The sequence below is a fragment of the Budorcas taxicolor genome, chromosome 6 (assembly GCF_023091745.1).
Source record: "Budorcas taxicolor isolate Tak-1 chromosome 6, Takin1.1, whole genome shotgun sequence".
NCBI lineage: Eukaryota > Metazoa > Chordata > Mammalia > Artiodactyla > Bovidae > Budorcas > Budorcas taxicolor.
In genome coordinates this window covers 64,979,906-65,002,371 of record NC_068915.1, presented here as the reverse complement: position 1 = coordinate 65,002,371, position 22,466 = coordinate 64,979,906, and the positions used below count along the sequence as shown (strand labels likewise).

The following is a 22,466-nucleotide window of genomic DNA, read 5'->3' as shown; positions in this document are numbered from 1 at the left end:
GCATAACTGTCAGGATACAAAGGCAGGTTATACTTAAGCACCTACTTCTAAGAATTCTCTCATAACCATGAAATTTCCTATTTATAGTCTTTCTGATTATGAACAGAGGCTTTTCTCTAATTATGGCACCCATCAGGCTTCACTATGATGACCATTATATGTGGTTGCTATGTATGTGGATTTGGGATTCAATTTAACAATGCCTCAGTTTTCATATCATCTACTGTATGATGTAGGGAGAATTATTTTATGTCTCTATTGATAAACATTCCTAAAAATAAATATTATAGTAGTACTTATTTCAAAGGGCTGTGCTGCTAAGTCACTTCAGTCATGTCTGACTCTGTGCAACCCCATAGATGGCAGCCCACCAGGCTCCCCCATCCCTGGGATTCTCCAGGCAGGAATGCTGGAGTGGGTTGCCATTTCCTTCTCCAATGCATGGAAGTGAAAAGTGAAAGTGAAGTCACTCAGTCGTGTCCGACTCTTAGCGACCCCATGGACTGCAGCCAACCAGGCTCCTCCATCCATGGGATTTTCCAGGCAAGAGTACTGGAGTGGGGTGCCATTGCCTTCTCTGTCATAGGGCTGTAGTAAGGATTTAATGACATGATACTTACAAGTGAAAGTCGCTCAGTCGTGTCTGACTGTTTCCAACCCCATGGACTATACAGTCCATGGAATTCTCCAGGCCAAAATACGGGAGTGTGAAGCCTTTCCCTTCTCCAAAGGATCTTCCCAACCCAGGGATCAGAACCCATGTCTCCCCTATTGCAGGTGGATTCTTTAACCAGCTGAGCCACAAGAGAAACCCAAGAATGCTGGAGTGGGTAGCCTATACCTTCTCCAGCAGATCTTCCTGACCCAGGAATTGAACCAGGGTCTCCTGCATTGCAGGTGGATTCTTTACCAACTGGGCTGATACATGCAAAAGCCCTGATACATGCAAAACTCTATTTCTCTCTCTCTCAATTTTTGATACTTACAGAACTCAACACAATGCTTAGCATGTTAAAAGTGCTTAATGGGGTTTCTGTGTGTGTGTGTGTGTGAAAGAGAGAGAGAGAAAAAAATGGGTTTTCTCTGTGTGTGTTTGCTTTAAAACATTTGAATCTAAATGACTGAAATTAGTTTTCTGGACAAAGGATAATCTGATGGCTGTTAGATAATTTGGTGAGTGCTTGAATTTTGATATTTTAGTTTGTGCCTTTTTGTGTGACTTAATCACTCATAAATATCACAAAATTGTTATATAGTTGTTGACATGAAAGTGATTGACCTTTATATTAATAACCATATTATAAAATGTTGAATACAATTTACAAAAAGTATGTGAAGCGACACTGGACAGCAGTTATTGCTAGAAATCTTGGATTTTATTTTATATGACTCAGGTAAACAATGAAAAAGAAAGGTTATGATAATGGCATACACTTTTCTAAAAAGATTGAGTTCAAGTGCTATTTACTTACAGAAATTTTAAAATATAAAAATTCAAACTTCTGAAGAGAAACTAAAAGCTTCTAAAATAGAAGCTTTACCTTCAGCTTCATAACTTTCCTATGGATGAACATTCATGTCCATTGGAGTTTTCAAGTTGTAAGTGATAAAATGCTTGATATTTGAATAGAATTTTATAGTCTATGATCCTTTTTATTTAAAAATGTAAAATTATGTCAGATAAACCATGATTTATACAATTATCAGAAGTTTAAATTGTTTAACTGTCTTAGATAAATTTATAAATAACATTTATTTCTTACTTTAAAAAGTGATAATAAATGTATATTTAATATATAATCTTCTATATAAAAGCTTCTAAAATAGAAGCTTTACTATCATGAATCATTACTCTCTTTTTATCTCTTAGGAATATACAATAGATATAATTTTTGCCCAAACCTGGTTTGATAGTCGTCTGAAATTCAATAGTACCATGAAAGTGCTCATGCTTAACAGTAATATGGTTGGGAAAATTTGGATTCCTGACACTTTCTTCAGAAACTCAAGAAAATCTGATGCTCATTGGATAACAACTCCTAACCGTCTTCTTCGAATATGGAATGATGGACGAGTTCTATATACTCTAAGGTATTACTGTTTTTGTTTTTTTTTTATTTTAAAACACTTGTAGTTGCTCTAATTTAGTTTCCATATTAATATTTGGAACTCATAAATTTCCCTTTTTCACAGTTTCAAAGTAATCAATATGAAGCTTCTCTTATACACTAAAATTTAAAAAGGTGAAATATTGTAGAAACACTTGTTTAAGCTTGGTGTTACCAGTAAGTGAATAGGACTGAAAGCAAAGAGGAAAAACTCCTTGATTTCCCTGTTTTGAAGCAGAAAAGGCTGTGGCATAAATACTATATTTTTAAACCTATAAGGCAAACGATTGACAAAGATTTTCTTTAGGAGTCCACACTGCTATAACACTTTAAAATACTCTGATTTTCGGTGGTATAGTAAAACATCCCTAACAGAGGATTAAATGAGGGTTGATAGGTAAGATTCAGGTTTATTTAATTCATTGTCTTGAACATATTGACTCATTATAAATCATCCCCTTAATGGGAAGGTGTTTATGATCCAAAGAAAAAAATTACCATACTTAACTGAATACACTCTGTTAATCTGCATGTGTATGTATGCCTGTGTGTTTGTTGAGATTCTGAAGTATAAAATTTTAATCACAAACACAGAAACCACACTTGGGCTAATTGAGGCAAGTTAGTTGGCTGGAGAGAAAAATGTCAGAATTTTATTAATCATTTATGAATGTTATAATATTACTACTTAAGTTTTGAGACTTCAGAATTAATATTATTATATATTGTATCACAGTCCATTATTGTAGGACAAAATTATGTTTTAAAATTAAAGAAAATATTTTTAATGCCTGAAATTATTTCTCATTATTTAATGTCTATTTTTCCATCTACGTAGACTGACAATTAATGCAGAATGTTACCTTCAGCTTCATAACTTTCCTATGGATGAACATTCATGTCCATTGGAATTTTCAAGTTGTAAGTGATAAAATGCTTGATATTTTAATAGAATTTTATAGTCTATGATCCTTTTTATTTAAAAATGTAAAATTATGTCAGATAAACCATGATTTATACAATTATCAGAAGTTTAAATTATGTTTAACTGTCTTAGATAAATTTATAAGTAACACTTATTTCTTACTTTAAAAAGTGATAATAAATGCATATTTAATATATATATCTTATTATTTACAAATATTCATTCTATCTGTATCCTTTTCCTATTTTGATTAACTAAAGGACTACTGAAGATAGATTTGTATTCAAATATTTTTACACTGCCATGGATAAAAAGTTGATTGAAATTTTATTCATCTTCCAGGAGGCCAGATTTAAGTTTATTACATTATATTTGAAAATATATTTAATTGGTCTGGTGAAGAATTTTACCACATAAATAGCAAATATTTAAGAAGACTTTAGTTAGTTGGAAAAGTCAAGGAAGAAATGTTTATTTCATTCGTAAAAATGAATGAAACAAAGATAAATTTCTAGTGAGAAATAATTTAGGTACACAAACAATATTTGTTGCAAAGAAATAGATATAATCTTTCTATAACAATATCAGCTTTATTTTATATTTATTAATATTTATTCTCACATATTTTTATAAAAATATTTTTCTACATAATATATAATTGAGCAAGTCTTTAAAACACATAAAATGCCTTTAAAAATGATATTGCCTATGTCTATGAATGATATAATTCTATTTTCCTATTTTAAAATTGATTTTTAAAGATATTTTCTGGAATTTATTTATAGTAGATTATAAGTATTCATAAGTCTTTATCCTGCTTCTTCACTTTAAACATTCCCATGTATCTCTTGTTGCCCTTTATTAAAGATTTTCTTGACTTTTTAAAATTTTCATCTCATTAAAATGTCCTTTTTAATTCATAATCTCATGTCTCATTACTTTGATTTTCTAGCATTGACCTCTCAATGAATAAAACAGTCAATTAACAACAAAGACTTGATTAATAGGAACATTCAAGGAGTAGCTGATACACAAATATTTGAATATATACCGTATTCTCCTCTAGATATCATCCTAAGTGCTTGGTGTGGTATCTCTTTAGCTTTGATTGTCTTTACTGGGAATAGTCTATCCCTGTTAGTGCAATTGGGTGTCACTAACATCAACATAATAATTATAACCATCTTTTTTTCCACACACTCTGTATGAGTCCAATAGAGAATTAAGCCTTATCCATCTAATATCTTACAACAAATATATTTAGAAGATGTCATTATAGTTCCCATTTTAAGACTCAAAATCATGAAATTTAGAGTGGTTAAGTAACCAGCTCACTGTCTTATTTGACTAAGGTCTAAATCAGCATCAGAAGCCCACCCAACTTGGATTTTCCCAAATTTCCTTTACTTGGTCCAAAATACCCTTGTGTATTTCTAGGACATGTAAGCAAAAATAAAAGCATGTGTTTTTTAAAAGAATGCACTTCCATTCTAGATAGCTATAGAGAAGGTAGATGTTTTCAACACAAATAGCTAACAAAGGTCTAGTATCCAAAACATATATAAGAATTCAGACCAAGAAAAGATAGGAAAAAAAAAAAAAAAACAGTAAAATAATGGACAATTGAATGAGCAATGATCCAAAGAATAAACTCAAAAATTTAAGAAGCATGTGAAATTTGTTCTAGATTTTGTTCGTATTCAGGAAAAAAATAAAACACTCTACAGTGAAAATAAAAAAGCCTGTCCACATAAACTTTAATGAAAACATGGATCAACATGCATTTTCAAACTCTGCCTGATGAGAGATGAGGTTAATATATTCTCTATGGAAAAGAGATTGGCACTATTTCATAAAGTGGGAAGTATATGTAATCCCCAACCCAGCTATTTCATGTCTAAGTATTTATACCAGAGAGACTTTTGCATATTTGTGTTTTGTGAGACATGTACAATAATATTGTAAATTGCAGTGTTAGTAATAGCCAACAGGAAAGATTACAAGTGTGGACACAGTAAAATGGATGAATAATTTTGGCACATCTTTACAACAGAACAAATTTTCTACTGCTACATAAAATAGCATGAATGATGGTTATAAATACCGTATTAAAATAAATAAGATATAAAATAATACATCCAGCATGGCAAAAATCAAGCAGAATTCAAAAAGAACCTAAACTATATTTTTCAGAACTGCTTATCAAAAATATATATAACCAAAATCATAAGGGGAGGATTATTATATAAATCAGGTCAGTGGTTACCTCTGGTTGAACAGGGGAATATGTTATTGGAGTGGATGCAGGGTTTTTCTTAAATGCTAGCAAGATTTTATTTCTTGATTTAAATGTAATTAGCATGGACTATCATTATTTAATCATTAGGATTATTCTTTATACTATACTCACCAATTTTATGCAGTATTTTTCTATAACATATAAAAATGAGAAAGAATTTCCAAACATTTGTCTTTTAATAATGTTGGTATTGCAACAGTAACCGATTTGGATCTGCTAATATATATATTTTTAATTTTAATTTTTACCTAGATGGATACCCTAAAAATGAAATTGAGTATAAGTGGAAAAAGCCTTCTGTAGAAGTGGCTGATCCTAAATACTGGAGATTATATCAGTTTGCATTTGTAGGTTTACGGAACACAACTGAAATCTCTCACACAATCTCTGGTAAGAAAGGAACACAAATCAATGACTAATGCTAGCATCAAGTGGCATTTGTATTTAAATCTATGGCTTGAAATCTTATACTTATTTGTATTTTATAGCTAAAATATATTTTTTTCTTCCAGGGGACTATATTATCATGACAATTTTCTTTGACTTGAGCAGACGAATGGGATATTTCACTATTCAGACGTACATTCCATGTATTCTGACAGTTGTACTTTCTTGGGTATCTTTTTGGATCAATAAAGATGCAGTACCTGCAAGAACATCACTGGGTATGATGTAATCTTATGCTATAGTGTCATGCAACTTTTAATATGCTAAAAGTTTATAGTTTAATATATTAGAAATATTCCTCTAACTACAGACAAAAATGGACAGATACTCAGTGCAGTGTGATGTTGAAGTGAATATATGTAAACAAGTGGGAAATAGAATTGTAAAGAGATGGAAATCTCAGAAATGTTTTTAATGGAGGTCAAGGGAAGCATAGAGGCTAAATAAGAATTAATGCATGAAAATCATAGAGAATCCAAGCATCTTAAATGTGGTCAGTATTGTCAATACTTTTTATCAAGACTTTATTTTTTAGCTGAATCACTAATAGGCAGTATTTATTGACTAGCGTGTATTTAGAAGGCTTTGAAATCCCCTGCTCTTACAATGATACTAATGAATATTCAACTGTTCCAAAGGACAGGGACAAGAAGTTTCTGGGCTTCTGTTATCTATAAAATGTGTTATTATTCTGTGAAATTTTGAGAGTTGCCTGTATAATAACATTGATTAAAAGGATAATTTGTAGTTAGTACTTGATAAAAGAAACTTTTCCTTTCTTTCTTTGGCATTCTGTTGCAATAATCAGTGTAATCAGTAATTAGGCATAAGAAAATGTGCCTAATTACTATACATTTGTTTAAAAGAAAATGATAACCTAAACTCTTAAATAGATATACAAAGATAAATTATTGATTAATTGATTACTTCCCCACATCCGTATAGTACATGAATCTCACTACTGATAAGCGTGTCTTAAAAACATAAAAAAAGTTGGCACAGTTTCTATTTTCAAAAATAAAGAAATTTTCCTGTGGTTCTATTGCAGCTGGTAAATAACTCCATTTAGTAAATAGTAAAAAAATTTGTAAAATTCAAATCACATAAAAGTAGGAAGATAAAACAAGAAGTACCTAGTTCTGTACTTGGAACTGCAACTTCCAGAGGGTCTAAAGAGAGGTATGGATACAGCTGGGGACAATAAATTCATATCTGAATGTTGTTTCTGTAATTATTTCAAATTATTTTGTGTTACAAGGTAAATAAATTACTTTAGATTCTTTTTGTATGATACTCTGAGTATTCTTGCCTGGAAAGTCCCATGGACAGAGGATCCTGTTGGGCTATAGTCCACAGGAGCACAAAGAGTTGGGACATGACAGCAGCTAAACAACAACAACTGAGTATAATAAATATTATATGTTGTTTTTAAACATTATTTTCATATTTTCCCAAAGATAATTTGGATGGATTTTTTTATACCTTTAGGTTTCTACAAAGCCAAAAGCCTATGCCATAATGTCAAAGAGAATAGACAATTGTGGAATTGTATTTTTACATGAATTCATATTTTATAATGTTACGGTATCAACTATAAACATAAGCCATAGTCAAGTCTACTTAGAAGATGTCTCTTAAAATTGTGGATCCTATGTAGTTGGAGGAGCAAGGATATTTTAAAAATTATATATGCATACATGCATATATACGTCACTGAATGACAATTTCCTCAGCTCATTTAGTCAACATTGCATTTTAACAAAATTTTTAGACTGCTTTATGTGAAATACGTAGTGTTCTAGGTGCTGCAGTGTTAACAGTGAACATATGTTATAAAGTGCTAATGTTCATGTTAAAACAGGAAACATTTATGTTTTAGTGGGGTATACAGGTGATGTACACATGTATAAAGCATATAATAAAATGTCAGTGAGTAATAGCTATAAAGAAAAATCAAAGTAAACGGCTAGAGAATGACAAGGTATGTGGGTCGATACTCATTTGCTGTGTTATCTTGTGTAGTCAGACTAGTCCTCTCTGAGGTGGCAGAGACCTAATGAAGTCTCTGTTGGATATCTGGTGTTCTAAATGTTTTCTTATGAACTCAGAGATATTTTAATAGGAAACCCACCATATTATTTTTAAGCTAAACTCTGTGATAATAAATACTAAATAAAATAGGTAAATGTCTAGAAGCTAAGTTCTAGTATAGTTTTCCTTACTTCATGAAATAGATATGTAATAGTATTTTAGTCAAGTGAAATTTACTTTTATCACTGATAATGAAATCAATCTACTTTGAATGAGACATAATAATGGAAGCAAGGGTACCTTGGGAAATCTACCTTTGACCATAAGAATGTTATGATTTAATAAATTACAAAAAATAATGTGCTAAGCAAGGAAGAGAGAAGAGTGGTAGTCACTGAGATTATTTCACACTTACTATATGAAAATCTTTTCATTATAATTTTGGGTTAAAATAATTGAAGCAAAAACTGTCAGGAAAAATGAGAGAAATATAGAAAATCTACAATAATAATTGGACATTTTAGTACCCTTTCTTTTTCATTTACAGAATAACTACATAGAAAAATCAATTAGATTTATAAAATTTAAATGAAATTATCAACCTACTTTACCTGATTGATATTTATAAAACACTGTACCTAACTACAGAATATACAGCATGTTCAAACGCATACAAAACATTAACCAAGGTATCAACAACATTCAAAAGCCTAAAATTTTCCAGAATATATTTTCTGAACAAAATGAAAGTAAATGAAAATTAATAAAACTTTTCATAGGTTAATAATTGCCTCATTTATTTGGAATTTTTTAAAATGATCTTTTAGATAACCCCTGGGTTAAATAAGAGAAATTAGAAAACATTTCAAATTGAATTTTAGTAAGAAATTAGCATATAAATGTTTGTAAAATACAGCTAAAGCCTTGCTTAGAGGGGGAAATTATAGATTTAAAATCTAGTATTAGAAGGGAAGAAAGATTTTACATCTACTTTAAACCCAAGTGAAGTAAGTACATTTTTTATAAATATATTAAACAAAATATATTACATTTCTGTGTCAATATTTTAGCTGAGGGACACAGATGAGTTAAGAAACTTCCCTGAGGTCACAGAATTAATAGGTGAGAGTGTCAGAATTTGAACTTGTCTCCATAACTTCCAATCCATCATAACTGTATCAACCTTAATTTTTTTCAATCCTAAGTGATAACAAAAATAAAAAGATGGGCATATGAAAGAAATTATTTTTAAGATGTATTTTAATGTAGACATGAAGGGAAAAGTTGGCTATTAACTTTATCATACAAAAGAGGTGCTATTTTTTTCAACTCAGATATTGCCAGTCTGTAAATAGCTGGTCAAATTAAGATTCATCTGGTATTATATTAGCACTTCTTAGAGAGAAAACAATTCCACTAATGTTGCTCTGTTTCATGAGACAAAGAATGAGAATTGAGGTAGTTTAGATAAGAAGAGATAGAGCCTGTGCATCTGTAAGGGGGACTAAAATGAGCAGTGGTGAGAACCACAAGAAGGCCATGGATAAAGAGAAATAGACAGCCTCAGGGATCCATACACAGGGCTTGGGTCCAGGGGGACATCCTCATTTTATATGTTGAGTTCTTCAAAATATGATTTACTCTTGTCTTTTAAAAAGAGTCGCTTGATATCGTTTGCCTGTATTCTTTACTGAGACTAAAAAATGGGTTTAATACAAGTTATAAAAATGTTATGGCAGTTTGGATTAATTTTAACTGTGTGTGACAGGAAACCTTAAATCACTGTAGATTAAATTAGACAGGGGTCTAATGTGGCTTCTGATGGTCTGGCCATCATTTTCCAGCAGAAATCAATTGAGAAAGAGGAAAAGAAAGGCATTTCCTATCTCTCTAATGTCTAAGGACATCTTTTGGTCTTTGTTTACACCCTTGACTTGATTCTTCTTGGCTACATTTCAGCCTGTGGCCACACATAGCTAAAGGAAGCTGGCAAATAAATGTGTACTTCCAGGCAGGCACAGGCCAGCTAAAAATTGAATAGTCTCTTATTCTGGAGGAAGGCAAGGACAGGTATGGGGAGTTACCTACTTTCAGTCCAGAGAATTTACATGATTAAAAGTTATACAGAGAACACACTGAACACAATGTAGCTACGGTTACCAGATTTTTTTCCCCTGTAAATCATGAATAAGCATATTCTTTTGTTTCCATGGTTTATTTATGCAAACAATATTGCCATATCAAATGGAAGAATAAAAATGGTCTAAGATCATTTTCATCATCTATTTTTCTTCCCTCCCTCCACAGGTATCACCACAGTGCTGACTATGACAACTCTGAGTACAATTGCCAGGAAGTCCTTACCTAAGGTTTCTTATGTGACTGCGATGGATCTCTTTGTTTCTGTTTGTTTCATTTTTGTTTTTGCAGCTTTGATGGAGTATGGCACCTTGCATTATTTTACCAGCAACAAAAAAGTTAAGACTACTAGAGAAAAAAAGCCAAAAATCAAGACCTCGGTATGTTAAAAAAAAAACAAAAAAACTCTATAAACAACAACTTACTGTTGGAGATACTCTTTTGAGTTTTCATGTTATATTTTCTTAGACTGATATAAATGCTAGAGGTACCCTGACAAAAGATAAAAAATAATAAAATGAAACTGAGTACCTAATATTTCCCACTACCAGAAGTATAGTTATATTTTTTCCCTAGAAAGTAGTTTTGAATCACCTCTGCAAAGAGTGGTTATTATGCTGTGAAGTTTTCCGTAAGTAGTAAATTCTTTGCCCTAGAAAACTCCTCGTTTAAGCTCTCTGTTTGAATCTATTTTTGTGATAGCATTTTAATTTCTAATATGGTTGTCCCACAAACCTAATTTTTAGAGATTAATATCCCTCTTTAATGTTGGTATTCAACTGTGTTTGAAAGATGCAGCTTTCTATGTCATAGAAAAGATATCTGTTTGGCTTTTGTACCGATACAGCTGTACTCTCTTACTCCCCCTTCCTAGGCATATGTCTATCTTAACTTATAAAACATCAGGTTGGTAAATTAGAATTAATTCTACTGACTCTAAAATACTTAAGTATTGGATGACTAACTATAATTTCTTTTTATAATGGCATTATAACAACCTTAAAGTAATACTTCACTTTTACTGAGTGTACCAGGAACTCCTCTATTTTACATGCGTGATTTCATTTATGCTCATAGGCACCTACTAAATACTTTGCACAAGGACAACCTTAGAAAGTGAAGAATCCAAGACTCAAGCCCAGGTTATTTTTGGTGCCAGAGGTCAAGCTTGTAACCCTTCCTTTATGTTGTCTGTTCTTAAAAGATTCTGAAAAATAAGACACTTCATTGCTAATTTCACTAAATGTTCTCCAAACAGATTTGTTCCATAATAACAATATACTTGAAAACTATATAAAACAATTATGCATGAGTGGCAAGCTTGTAAACTTACCATACGTGCGTGTGTGCTAAGTCGCTTCAGTGGTGTCTGCCCCTTTGCAACCCTATGGACTCTAGCCAGCCAGGCTCCTCTGTCTATAGGATTCTCCAGGCAAGAATACTGGAGTGGGGATCTTCCTCCAGGGTATCTTCCTGACCCAGGGATTGAACCGGTGTCTCTTGTTTCTCATGCGTTGGTGGACGTGTTCTTTTCCACTAGCAACACCTGGGAAGCCCAAACCTACCATAGCAGATACATAACGAAGCATGGGATTTTTTAGGTTATGTGCTAAATTTGTAAGTTCTAGGATATAATGCATTTTCTCCTGTCCCTCATTTTTCATCAGTTTGTTTATATAATTTTGCCATACTTTAAAATTATATTATGTTGTACTCCAAGGACCAAAGCCTTATGTATTTGCTCCCAGATTTCCACAATATTCCAAGGAAGAAGAACACATTGTTGGTGGTACATGTTTCAGAATTTATGTGGTAGAATTAGCCTGTGATTCTCTCAAGTTAATGTCATTTTAGCTTATTAATAAGATTTAGTGTGGTCTCTGAATGGACAAAGCATCAGGAGGCAATGATTTCAAGTTTAATACCCATTTGCTATTTTTTTAAGTAACGAAAAACACAGGTTTTCTACTTTCTTCCTTTACTCCAAGCCAAGCATCCTCTCTGGATTTTCCATTTCATCATTTACTCATCCACAGCTATGTTCAGTTACTACTTTGACAATTTTATTTCTGAACAGTGAATAAATGAGTGTGTGAATAAATACGGGTGTGAATGAGAATGTTTAAAATAAAAATAATTGACATTATAGAATAACAATGTACAGTCTCACATGGATTCTAGAATTTCATTCTAAGAATATGTGATATAGATACTAATATTGTCTAAGGCTATTGTAGGACTACAGATAATCAGTTTGACTCCAGGTCATGTGCTCTCAACCACCTTACCAGATGCCTCACTCAGGAAGCTGAAACACTGGAGTGCAAGCTTTAAAATTATGATGTTCATATAATTGTTCATTCATCACATATTTATTAAGGATACCCAGGTTCTAGGTACTGTTCTAGAATAGCTATTTAAGAAAAAATTATCTATATGTTTAATATTTACAATATATCACCAAGCCCTAGAAGCAAAATACTAAAGCTGAAAAAGTAAGGAATAAAAAATAAATGAGTGCTTAAAAGCACTAAATTATAAATATTGAAAAGTTAAATTAAACATTTAATTGACTACCTAGAGAAGAAATATATTTAGAGCTATCTAAAATAAAACTCTATAGTATCTTCTTTCTGTTCAGTTACATGCTTCATTAGCTCTTTCAATACTAACTGACACTTTAAGTGAAAAACTGGATCACTAATCAAAGCTGACTCCCTGCCTAGTTCAGTGTTCAACCATATGGTCTCGCTAATCAGGTAAATCAGAACACACTCTTATGAAGAATAGATAGCTGTTTGCTGTTGTCTCAAAATGTTCTATTTAAGGGCTTTGTGGAATCTGTGTTTTTCTTCTGTTCCAGCCAGGAGAATCAAATGCAAGCCTAGACCCAGAAGTCTTGCAGCACATTCCCTTTACACCTGTTTCAGTAGTTTGTGAGTTTATCTTCCTTTCTCATTCTCTATGTCTCTGTTCTGCCAACACTCTACTTTATTTTATAGGCCCCAAATTGTGAATAGTTTAAAACCAAGCATTTCCTTTCCTTCACCAAATTATTTATGGCAATGGGCCAGGACCAAAGATTTTGCCTGGAGTCATTGAAAGGTCAATGTGTCTATTTAAATGATACTTAAGGGTGTTCTTGAGATCTCTTTGACTGCTTAGCTGAGAATCCCTGAAAAGTTCAGTTTATTTTACTTAGGAAGAGATGATGCATGCATAAGTACTAGGTTGCTTCAGTTGTGTCCGACTCTTTGCAACCCTATGGATTGTAGCTGTCCAGGGTCCTCTGTCCATGGACTCTCCAGGCAAGAATATTGGAGTGGGTTGCCATGCCCTCTTCCAGGGGAAAGAGATGATACTTGAACACAATAGATTTTTAGCTTCAATGACCGCTCTAAGAAAAATATAAGTTAATAAAAATGTTTTCTGCCTTATTCTCCATGTGATATTATACAATGGACCTCTTCTCTGTTTCTCTTACTGCATCCCCCACCTTCCTTCCTTCCTCCTATCATTTCATCCTTCCTTTTGTCCTTCTATCATTTTCTTATGTCTGTATTTTATTTTTTTCTTCTTTATCTTTTATTGTGAATGTCAGTGCCATTTTGACTTGGTCTTTATTACCATAGCTGAGAAAAGAAGAGACGCTAAAGGAAAAGGAAAAAAGGAAAGATATACCCATTTGAATGCAGAGTTCCAGAGAATAGCAAGGAGAGATTAGAAAGCCTTTCTTAATAATCAATGCAAAGAAATAGAGGAAAACAATAGAATGGGAAAGACTAGAGATCTCTTCAAGAAAATTAGAGCTACCAAGGGAACATTTCATGCAAAGATGGGCTCAATAAAGGACAGAAATGGCATGTACCTAACAGAAGAAGAAGATATTAAGAAGAGGTGACAAGAATACACGAAAGAATTACTCAGAAAAGATCTTCAAGACCCAGATAACCATGATGGTGTGATCACTCACCTAGAGCCAGACATCCTAGAATGTGAAGTCAAATGGGCTTTGGGAAGCATCACTATGAAGAAAGCTAGTGGATATGATGGAATTCCAGTTGAGCTATTTCAAATCCTAAAATGATGCTCTGAAAGTGCTGCACTCAATATGCCAACAAATTTGGAAAATTCAGCAGTGACCACAAGACTGGAAAAGGTCAGTTTTCATTCCAGTCCCAAAGAAGGGCAATACTAAAGAATGTTCAAACTACTGCATGATTGCACTCATCTCACTTGCTAGCAAACTAGTGCTCAAAATTCTCCAAGCCAGGCTTCAACAGTACATGAACCCAACTTCCAGATGTTCAAGCTGATTTTAGAAAAGTCAGAGGAACCAGAGATCAAATTGCCAACATCCATTGGGTCATTGAAAAAGCAAGAGAATTCCAAAGAAATATCTACTTTTGCTTTATTGACTATACCAAAGCCTTTGACTGTGTCCATCACAACAAACTGGAAAATTCTTAAAGAGATAGGAGTACCAGATCACCTGAACTGCCTCCTGAGAAATCTGTATGCAAGTCAAGAAGCAATAGTTAGAACTGGACATGGAACCACAGACTGGTTCCAAATCAGGAAAGGAGTACATCAAGGTTGTATATTGTCACCCTTCTTATTTAATTTATATGTGGAATACATCATGCAAAATGCTGGGCTGGATGAAAAACAAGCAGGAATCAAGATCACCGAAGAAATATCAATAATCTCAGATAGGCTAATGACACTATCCTTATGTCAGAAAGTGAAGAGGAACTAAAGAGCCTCTTGGTGAAAGAGCGAAGTGAAAAAGCTGGCTTAAAACTCAACATTCAAAAAACTAAGATCCTGACATCCAGTCTCATCACTCCATGGCAAATAGATGGGGAAACAATGGAAACCGTGGGAGACTTTATTTTTTGGGGCATAATCACTGCAGATGGTGACTGCAGCCGTGAAATTAAAAGACACTTGCTCATGGAAGAAAATCTATGACGAACCTAGACAGCATATTAAAAAGCAGATACATTACTCTGCTGACAAAGGTCTGTCTGGTCAATGCTATGATTTTTCCAGTAGTCATGTATGGATGGGAGAGTGGGACTATAAAGAAAGCTGAGCACCAGAGAATTGATGCTTTGTAACTATTGTGTTGACTCTTGACAGTCCCTTGGACTGAAAAGAGATGCAACCAGTTACTCCTAGAGGAAATCAGTCCTGAATATTTTTTGAAAGGACTGTTGAAGCTGAAACTCCAATACTTTGGCCACCTGATGCGAAGAACTGACTCATTTGAAAAGACCCTGATGCTGAGAAAAATTGGAGGCAGGAGGAGAAGGGGACAACAAAGGATGAGATGGTTGGATGGCATCACTGACTGGATGAACATGAGTATGAGCAAGGTCTAGGAGCTGGTGATGGTAGGAAAGCCTGGCCTGCTGTAGTCCCTGGAGTCACAAAGTTATACAGGACTGAGCATCTGAACTGAATATATATTAATAGGATTTTATTTCTATTCATTGAGAATATGATTCAGGTATGTTTGTATCAATATCTATTTTCAGTTAAATCTAGTATACTAAATATATTGAATTATAAACTCAAGATCCCCTATGAAAGAGGTAAAAATATCAGAAAAGCAATAGTAATAAACAATCCAAATAAAGAGTCATTCATTTTAAAACTCAAATATTCAGCCGTTTGATGATAAAAATACCAGAAAACTATTTTATACCTATATTAGGAGCCTGGGAAGGAAATGACAGTCCACTCCAGTGTTCTTGCCTGGAGAATTCCAGGGATGGGGGAACCTGGTGGGCTGCTGTCTATGGGGTCGCACAGAGTCGGACATGACTGAAGCGACTTAGCAGCAGCAGCAACATAGCCGTTTGAGGATGGAACCTTCTTATTTGTAATCTCTCAGTTGGTGGAAATGTTAAATGTTTGAAGTTTATTTCACCAACAGTGGACAGATGGGCTTCCCTAGTGGCTCTGAAGTAAGAATTTCGCTGCTGTGCAGGAAACCCAAGTTAGATCCCTGGGTCAGGAAGATCCTCTGGAGAAGGGAAGGGTTGGTTACCCACTTCAGTATTCTTGCCTGGAGCATGCCATGGACAGAGAAGCCTTGTGGGCTACAGTCCATGGAGTTGCATAGAGTTGGACACGACTGAGTGACTAAGAATGGACAAGACACTATGAAGAGAATAATGACAGAATGTGTTCTCTGCTTTCAGGGCTCTGTAAAGCTAGTTGTGGAAAAATGAAATAGAAGTATAAACAGAAGATAAGAAATACAGTACAAATAACAGTCCAATGTAAAAATCAAAAGTAAACAAAGGCACTGTAAGGAAGGAGAAGTTAGATAACTGGTTTCAAATACCTTTTCAGCCCCCAAATATTTTCTATGACAGATATAAATTAAGCATGTTTGAAGATGTTTTCAATGAAATAGAGATAGTCACCACCGAGTCTGAACTAAGTGGGCTGTCCCATGCACAGAAGGAGTCTTGAGACATTATGTAATATAGTTTGTGAAACACGAACAAGCACATAGTGTTGAGAAGAGGCTATACCATTATGAGTGACAGTGCAGTGGGTGGGCTTCTCTCATTCCACTGTAAATAATTTATTTAAAATGTATGTAAACTAATTCTTCCAAGTGGGAATTTGATAGAGAAAGCGACATAGAAAGCATGACATCATTGGAGTAGTTCTCTGAAGAATAAATTGCAGTTTTCAGGAAAACAAATTAGCAAGAACATTTGAGAGAAGGAACCATGTAATTCAGGTTGAGGTTTACATGTAAGAATAAAAAGTAGACTGGTGTATTTCTCAAGCTGTTTGTCTAATGCAATAACTACTAGCTAGGTTGATTTAAATTAACTAAAATTAACCAAAAATGTAACATTTCAATCTTAGTAGCAGTCGTCACATTTCAAGTGGTTAATAGCCACATGTAACTAGTAGAAACTTCTGGATAATGCTGGTTTAAAAATACAAATCTTAGGAAGGAAATTAAGGCAAGTTGAGGACAGAAAAGTTGTTTATTGCCAAGATGTTGAAGTTTCCATCACAATGTTAAGAAATTCAGATTTTGCCCGGTCAGCACTGATAAACTATGAATGTTTTCAAAGATGGCATATTTGTTTCTATATTTTTGAAAGACAATTATAAGTAGCATTGAATACTTTTGAATTACAAAAGAAGCAAGGAGATAAAGACTACTGCCAAAGTTCAAGATATAATATATTACTGAGAATGTAACTAGAATATAAGAGTGGAAATACAGTGTGAAAGGTATTTTTGTGTGTGCGTATTTGTTTTGGCCACAGTACCCAACCCACAGCCCATTCTTCAGCTAATACATATCATATCTTTATGAATAAGCAATCCTCTACCTTTTAGAGCACAAAAATAATGAAAAGCTGTATCAATACACAGTTTCACCAATTATAAACTTTCTTTCCTATAATGGTATTTGGCAAAGCTCCCAGGAATGATTATTTGATATTGGTGAAATCTGAAATACAGTAAGAAACTTACTTGTGTATGATTGAAACAAATGAACAAATCAAATAATATATAAATGTACAAGTGAAAATACAATTCTCTGCTTATCAGCCTTGGTCCCAACCCTCAGAATTAGGTTTATTTGTTTTTTTAACTTTCTATTTTTTTACTTTCCTCTGATAATTATTTACATTAACTTCTATATTCTTGAAGTACCAAGATTGATAACTTAGAATGACAAAAATCTACCTCGTATCTATTTTAACATTAATATAGTTTCATAATATTTGAAATTTTGACTGATAATTAACTAAGTATACTCATCTATAACTTTTTGATGAAAAATTAATAGTAGTGATACTAGTCAATATTTTATAATATCAATAACATGACCTAATAATGTCTACAATGTCTGTTAATTGCTAATACTGAATATTATTAATGGTAGTAGTATATGATCTGAGTAGTAAGTATTGGCCTTGATGCTTAAAGTATATTTTGTATATTAACTATATGATTAAACTATAAGTAATAGAGTATTTAGTATATAACCAGATACATATGTATCTTTAATAGAATGGAATTGATTTCTCAAAATGTTAAGTTTAGCTATATTCTTAGTGGTTTTTTTGAAATAACAAAAAGATGGTATATTCTCAAAACTACATCATTTGAAGTAGAAGAAAATTCTATTTGATTGTTGTTTTCTTTATATTATTTAAACAGGTCTATTTTATTTTCTCAATGTTTGTTATTTTGGGTGGACATCAGGATCTTTATTTGAGACATTATAAGGTAGGCTATGCAGTTGTACTTCAGATAAATAAAGTTTGTAATGTTTATATTTTTCCAATTCATATTTCAGTGGTTCCAGATTACAAATTTGTATATCACAAATATTTTATTTTACTGATACTATATCAACTCTTTAATTATTTTTCTTAGCACATACAAAATTCACTTCAAGTCACGTTCATCATTCAATGAAGTATAGTTTCAGTTTATGGTTAGTGGCATTTTGAGGGAGATAGCAGGAAACTAGAAAACCATCAATCTAAAGTGTCCTTGCAATAGATGTTTTACATGATTTTGGCCGCCAGGGATTGATTCATATTTTAAGTGAAACATTTGCAAGTTTTCCTCTATTTTTGTGCACCTTTATGTTTGATCATCCTTCTCAAAAAAAATTGATATCTTCCAACAAACACACTGTCTCCATTTATGGCAGTTCTGAGTGATAAAGGGAATGTGTTTTATGTCTTATAGCCTTGAAATTGCATACTAACAATCTTATATTTTAACCACTTTCACTCTGATTAACATTGGAGCATATGCTATTTAAGTATCAAGTGATAAGAAAATTAATACAAATTTATCTCAATTTTGTACATGTTAGTACTCCACTAAAATTTAGGAGTCAAGTAAACCCGAGTATCAGTCTCAGAAGATCATCGTTAACATATAATAATATATTGCCTCTGTTTTTCATGATACGTGTGCACAGGTTCAGTCACACTTTTGTTTATTTTTAGGGCATTGTTTATCTTTGAGCTGCACAATTTGTTTCTAATATGGATAGTATACCTTGTGTGATGGATTTATCTTTTTAAAACATCATTAACTGTGATTATTTGCTTTTTGCATCTACTGAATGTTTAATATTTATTGGTTCAGATTCTCTGTTTATTTTAGAAATAAAGTGGGCTTGAATATAGGTCCAAATGTTTTTAAATTCTCATTTTTGTGCTTGATTTTCTAAATCTTTCTCATACAGTGTTTAATTTTCATAGTTTTGAGATTTATTTCAGAATTTAGGATGAAAAACTTTTATAAATATTTTCATTAGAATTTAAAATCATGATAAAACAATTATTATAATTTCAGCATTGTATTCAGTGTTTACAAAATAAAGCCATTGATTATATTATATTGTGAGATTCACATCTAAAATAACCCCTGAAATATGTGGATGTCCTGAAGAATAAGGGTTACTAAAGATGGCAATTTTCATTCATAATTTACTTGCCATTTTATTTAAGCGTTCATTAATGTAATTCTTCCCCAGTTATGGGGAGGACTGGAATGAGACACATTTTGGTAGAATGAGCAAAATTTTGAATATCAGTTATTTCCAAGCTGAGTTTTTAACTCCTGCATGTTCTTTCTCCCAAACACAAAGCTTCATGCTTATCCACAACTCCAGACCTCAAATATTTTTTATTCATTTACACCTTCTTAAAATTTTCTGCTGTACAAAATCATATATTAACAATCTTGTATTTTAAACACTTTCACTCTGATTAACATTGGAACATATACTATTTAGGTATTAAGTGATAAGAAAATTAATACGAACTTGTCAATCTTTATTATTTGTTCTCATTATGAATAAAATATAATACAGAATATAACCACAGCACACCAACTGATGTTTATAGTATTATAAATGTTTTACTGTAAAATATCATAGAAAATATAGTTTATCCTCATTTTAGAATTAGATTCATGGTCAACAATAATTTAGTAGATCATCTTTTTAAAGGTATAAAAATATATTTCATTTTTTAGTGTCTTTTTCCTTCAAAATCTTTGGAATATAAAATAATATTTGTATAGTACTCTTGCCTGGAAAATCCCGTGGACGGCAGAGCCTGGTAGGCTGCAGCCCATGGGGTTGCGAAGAGTCAGACACGACTGAGCAACTTCCCTTCACTTTTCACTTTCATGCATTGGAGAAGGAAATGGCAACCCACTCCAGTGTTCTTGCCTGGAGAATCCCAGGGATAGGGGAGCCTGGTGGGCTGCGTCTATGGGGCCACACAGAGTCAGACACAACTGAAGTCACTTAGCAGCAGCAGCATACTACAAAGTAAATTATAGCCTAAAAAAAGATGTTAGGATTGAATATTTGTTTGATTTTTGAAAAATGCAATTTTTTTTTTACTGCATATCACTCCTAGAGTTTGCCTTGCGGGGACAAATTGATCTTTTTTATGCTATTTTCTCCTCAACATTCATTTATTATCTTACTCAGGTGTCCTCTGGACTCCATCCTGGATCCACTCTGATTCCAATGAATAGCCTTTCTCTGCCACAAGGAGAAGATGATTATGGCTACCAGTGTTTGGAGGGCAAAGATTGTGCCAGCTTCTTCTGTTGCTTTGAAGACTGCAGAACAGGATCATGGAGGGAAGGGAGGATACACATACGCATTGCCAAAATTGATTCCTATTCTCGAATATTTTTCCCAACAGCTTTTGCCCTGTTCAATCTGGTTTATTGGGTTGGCTATCTTTACTTATAAATCCTACTTACTAGGAAAAATGAAAAAGAAGTCTGACTAAATCCAACGTAGTCTACTGTCCTTCAATATTGCATGAAGTTTGAATTCAAAATGCAGAGAAACCAATGGTTTAAATGTGAATAGTTATTTTACCTATTTTATGGCTTTCATAGGTCAATAAAGTAGTAGCTTTCAGTTAAATGTACTTTATATAAAACACATTATTGCAAAATTCAGCCTATTAAAATAGTATTTTATATTTGTACTTTAATTTTTTTTTTATTTTTGCATATATCCTGTTAGGAGTTTGAATTTATGAGTTCTGTGATTCATATTTCAAAGATGGAATAATTTATTACAAATTTTATTTAAATTTAACCAATTGTTTGTAATGTTAGCCTAATCTAATGCCTAATACTATGTAATCTGTTTTTGCCTAGAAAATATTGTTAATTTGATTTTTTTTTTCTTTTTCTTTTTATGCTTTGTTTGGAATAGAACTAGTTGAAAACATTAAACCATGATTTCATTGGGTTGATTTCTAAGAAGCTTTACTCCTCCAAACAAATTGATTTAAAATTTTTTTATTTTTTAAAGAAGAAAAAGCCAATTTTTAGCTTACCTTTAATCTAGTTCATTTCCTGATGAAATATTTAGGTTTGGTGGCTTGCAAACTAGGATGGAAACTATCAAAGACACTTAAATACAAGGTGAAAAGAAATGAAAAATGTTACATTTAACCATTTTTTCTCTGTTACATAGCATTTATGAAGAACAAAGAGAAAAATACTGAAATGTTTAGATCTTTCAAGCTTAAAATTAAATGACTTTTTCTTAACCTTCTACAAAAGTGTTATATTCCTTAAATTAACAACAACAACAAACATTGAGGAACAGGGCTTGTATTTACTCATGTGGCTAAAGAATATTATCCAGCAAATTGATTTGAAATTCAATTTGAGGATATTGTCTTAAGTAAATGCTATTAACATTTTTCAGACCAATAATAGTCTGGAAACACAGTTTCAGGCCTGTGTTGCATATCGTCTTTTCCAGTTCCTAAATTTCAACTTGGTCAGCTTTATGAGTTTGTTATAAATTGTAATGACATTTTCTTTTTTAGAGAATGTGAGCAAGCACAGAAATTATATTAAAGGTGAAATTCTGTTAGAGGTACCTCTAATGAAAATGAGTGTATGGAACTCTCAATTCTGAGAGACAGGAACAAAAATAATCTTACTATAGTTTAGAGCCTGTTGGTTAACAGTTTCCAAGTGTCTGTTTTGTTAAGAGGCGAGTTAAACTCAGGCTTTAATTATTATATTCCTATAACTAGTTTGGCATATCAATTATTTATAAGAACTTCCTATTCATTCACCATCACCTAATCATTTGGAAAATCACCAGGGTGATCTTGAGGGTAGCCTTTAAAAATTGTTTCCATTGTCAACAGCAACTATCAGGACAAAGAGTTTTATGGTCCTGACCCATCTTATGGTATGTGGAGGAAGCTGTCCCTTGTGCACTTGACACCACATGGTTAGTGAATACATGAGTATGCTCTGGCATGGTATTACTTAGGTTTTTAGAATATATAGGGTTTTTTTCAGTCTAGTATATTTCATTTTGTATCAACAACCTACATCTGAATTTTTTCACTTTGCTTATAAATCTTGGGGAAGAGTAATAATGAATTAGGTGATATTGCCCAAATATCCACCGACACTGCTTTTTTTGAATGGAGAG

General features: G+C 32.7%; 1 protein-coding gene across 1 annotated transcript in view; it reads left to right on the top strand.

Annotated features, from left to right (window-relative positions):
- Window positions 1-20,741, top strand: part of GABRG1 (gamma-aminobutyric acid type A receptor subunit gamma1) — an 84,557-nt gene extending 63,816 nt beyond the window's left edge. Inside the window, exons 4-9 of the mRNA XM_052642001.1 lie at window positions 1,871-2,091; window positions 2,947-3,029; window positions 5,585-5,722; window positions 5,845-5,997; window positions 10,118-10,329; window positions 20,472-20,741. Coding sequence (XP_052497961.1) covers window positions 1,871-2,091; window positions 2,947-3,029; window positions 5,585-5,722; window positions 5,845-5,997; window positions 10,118-10,329; window positions 20,472-20,741 — 1,077 coding nt within the window. The remainder of the gene's footprint in view (window positions 1-1,870; window positions 2,092-2,946; window positions 3,030-5,584; window positions 5,723-5,844; window positions 5,998-10,117; window positions 10,330-20,471) is intronic.
- Window positions 20,742-22,466: the final 1,725 nt, after the last annotated feature.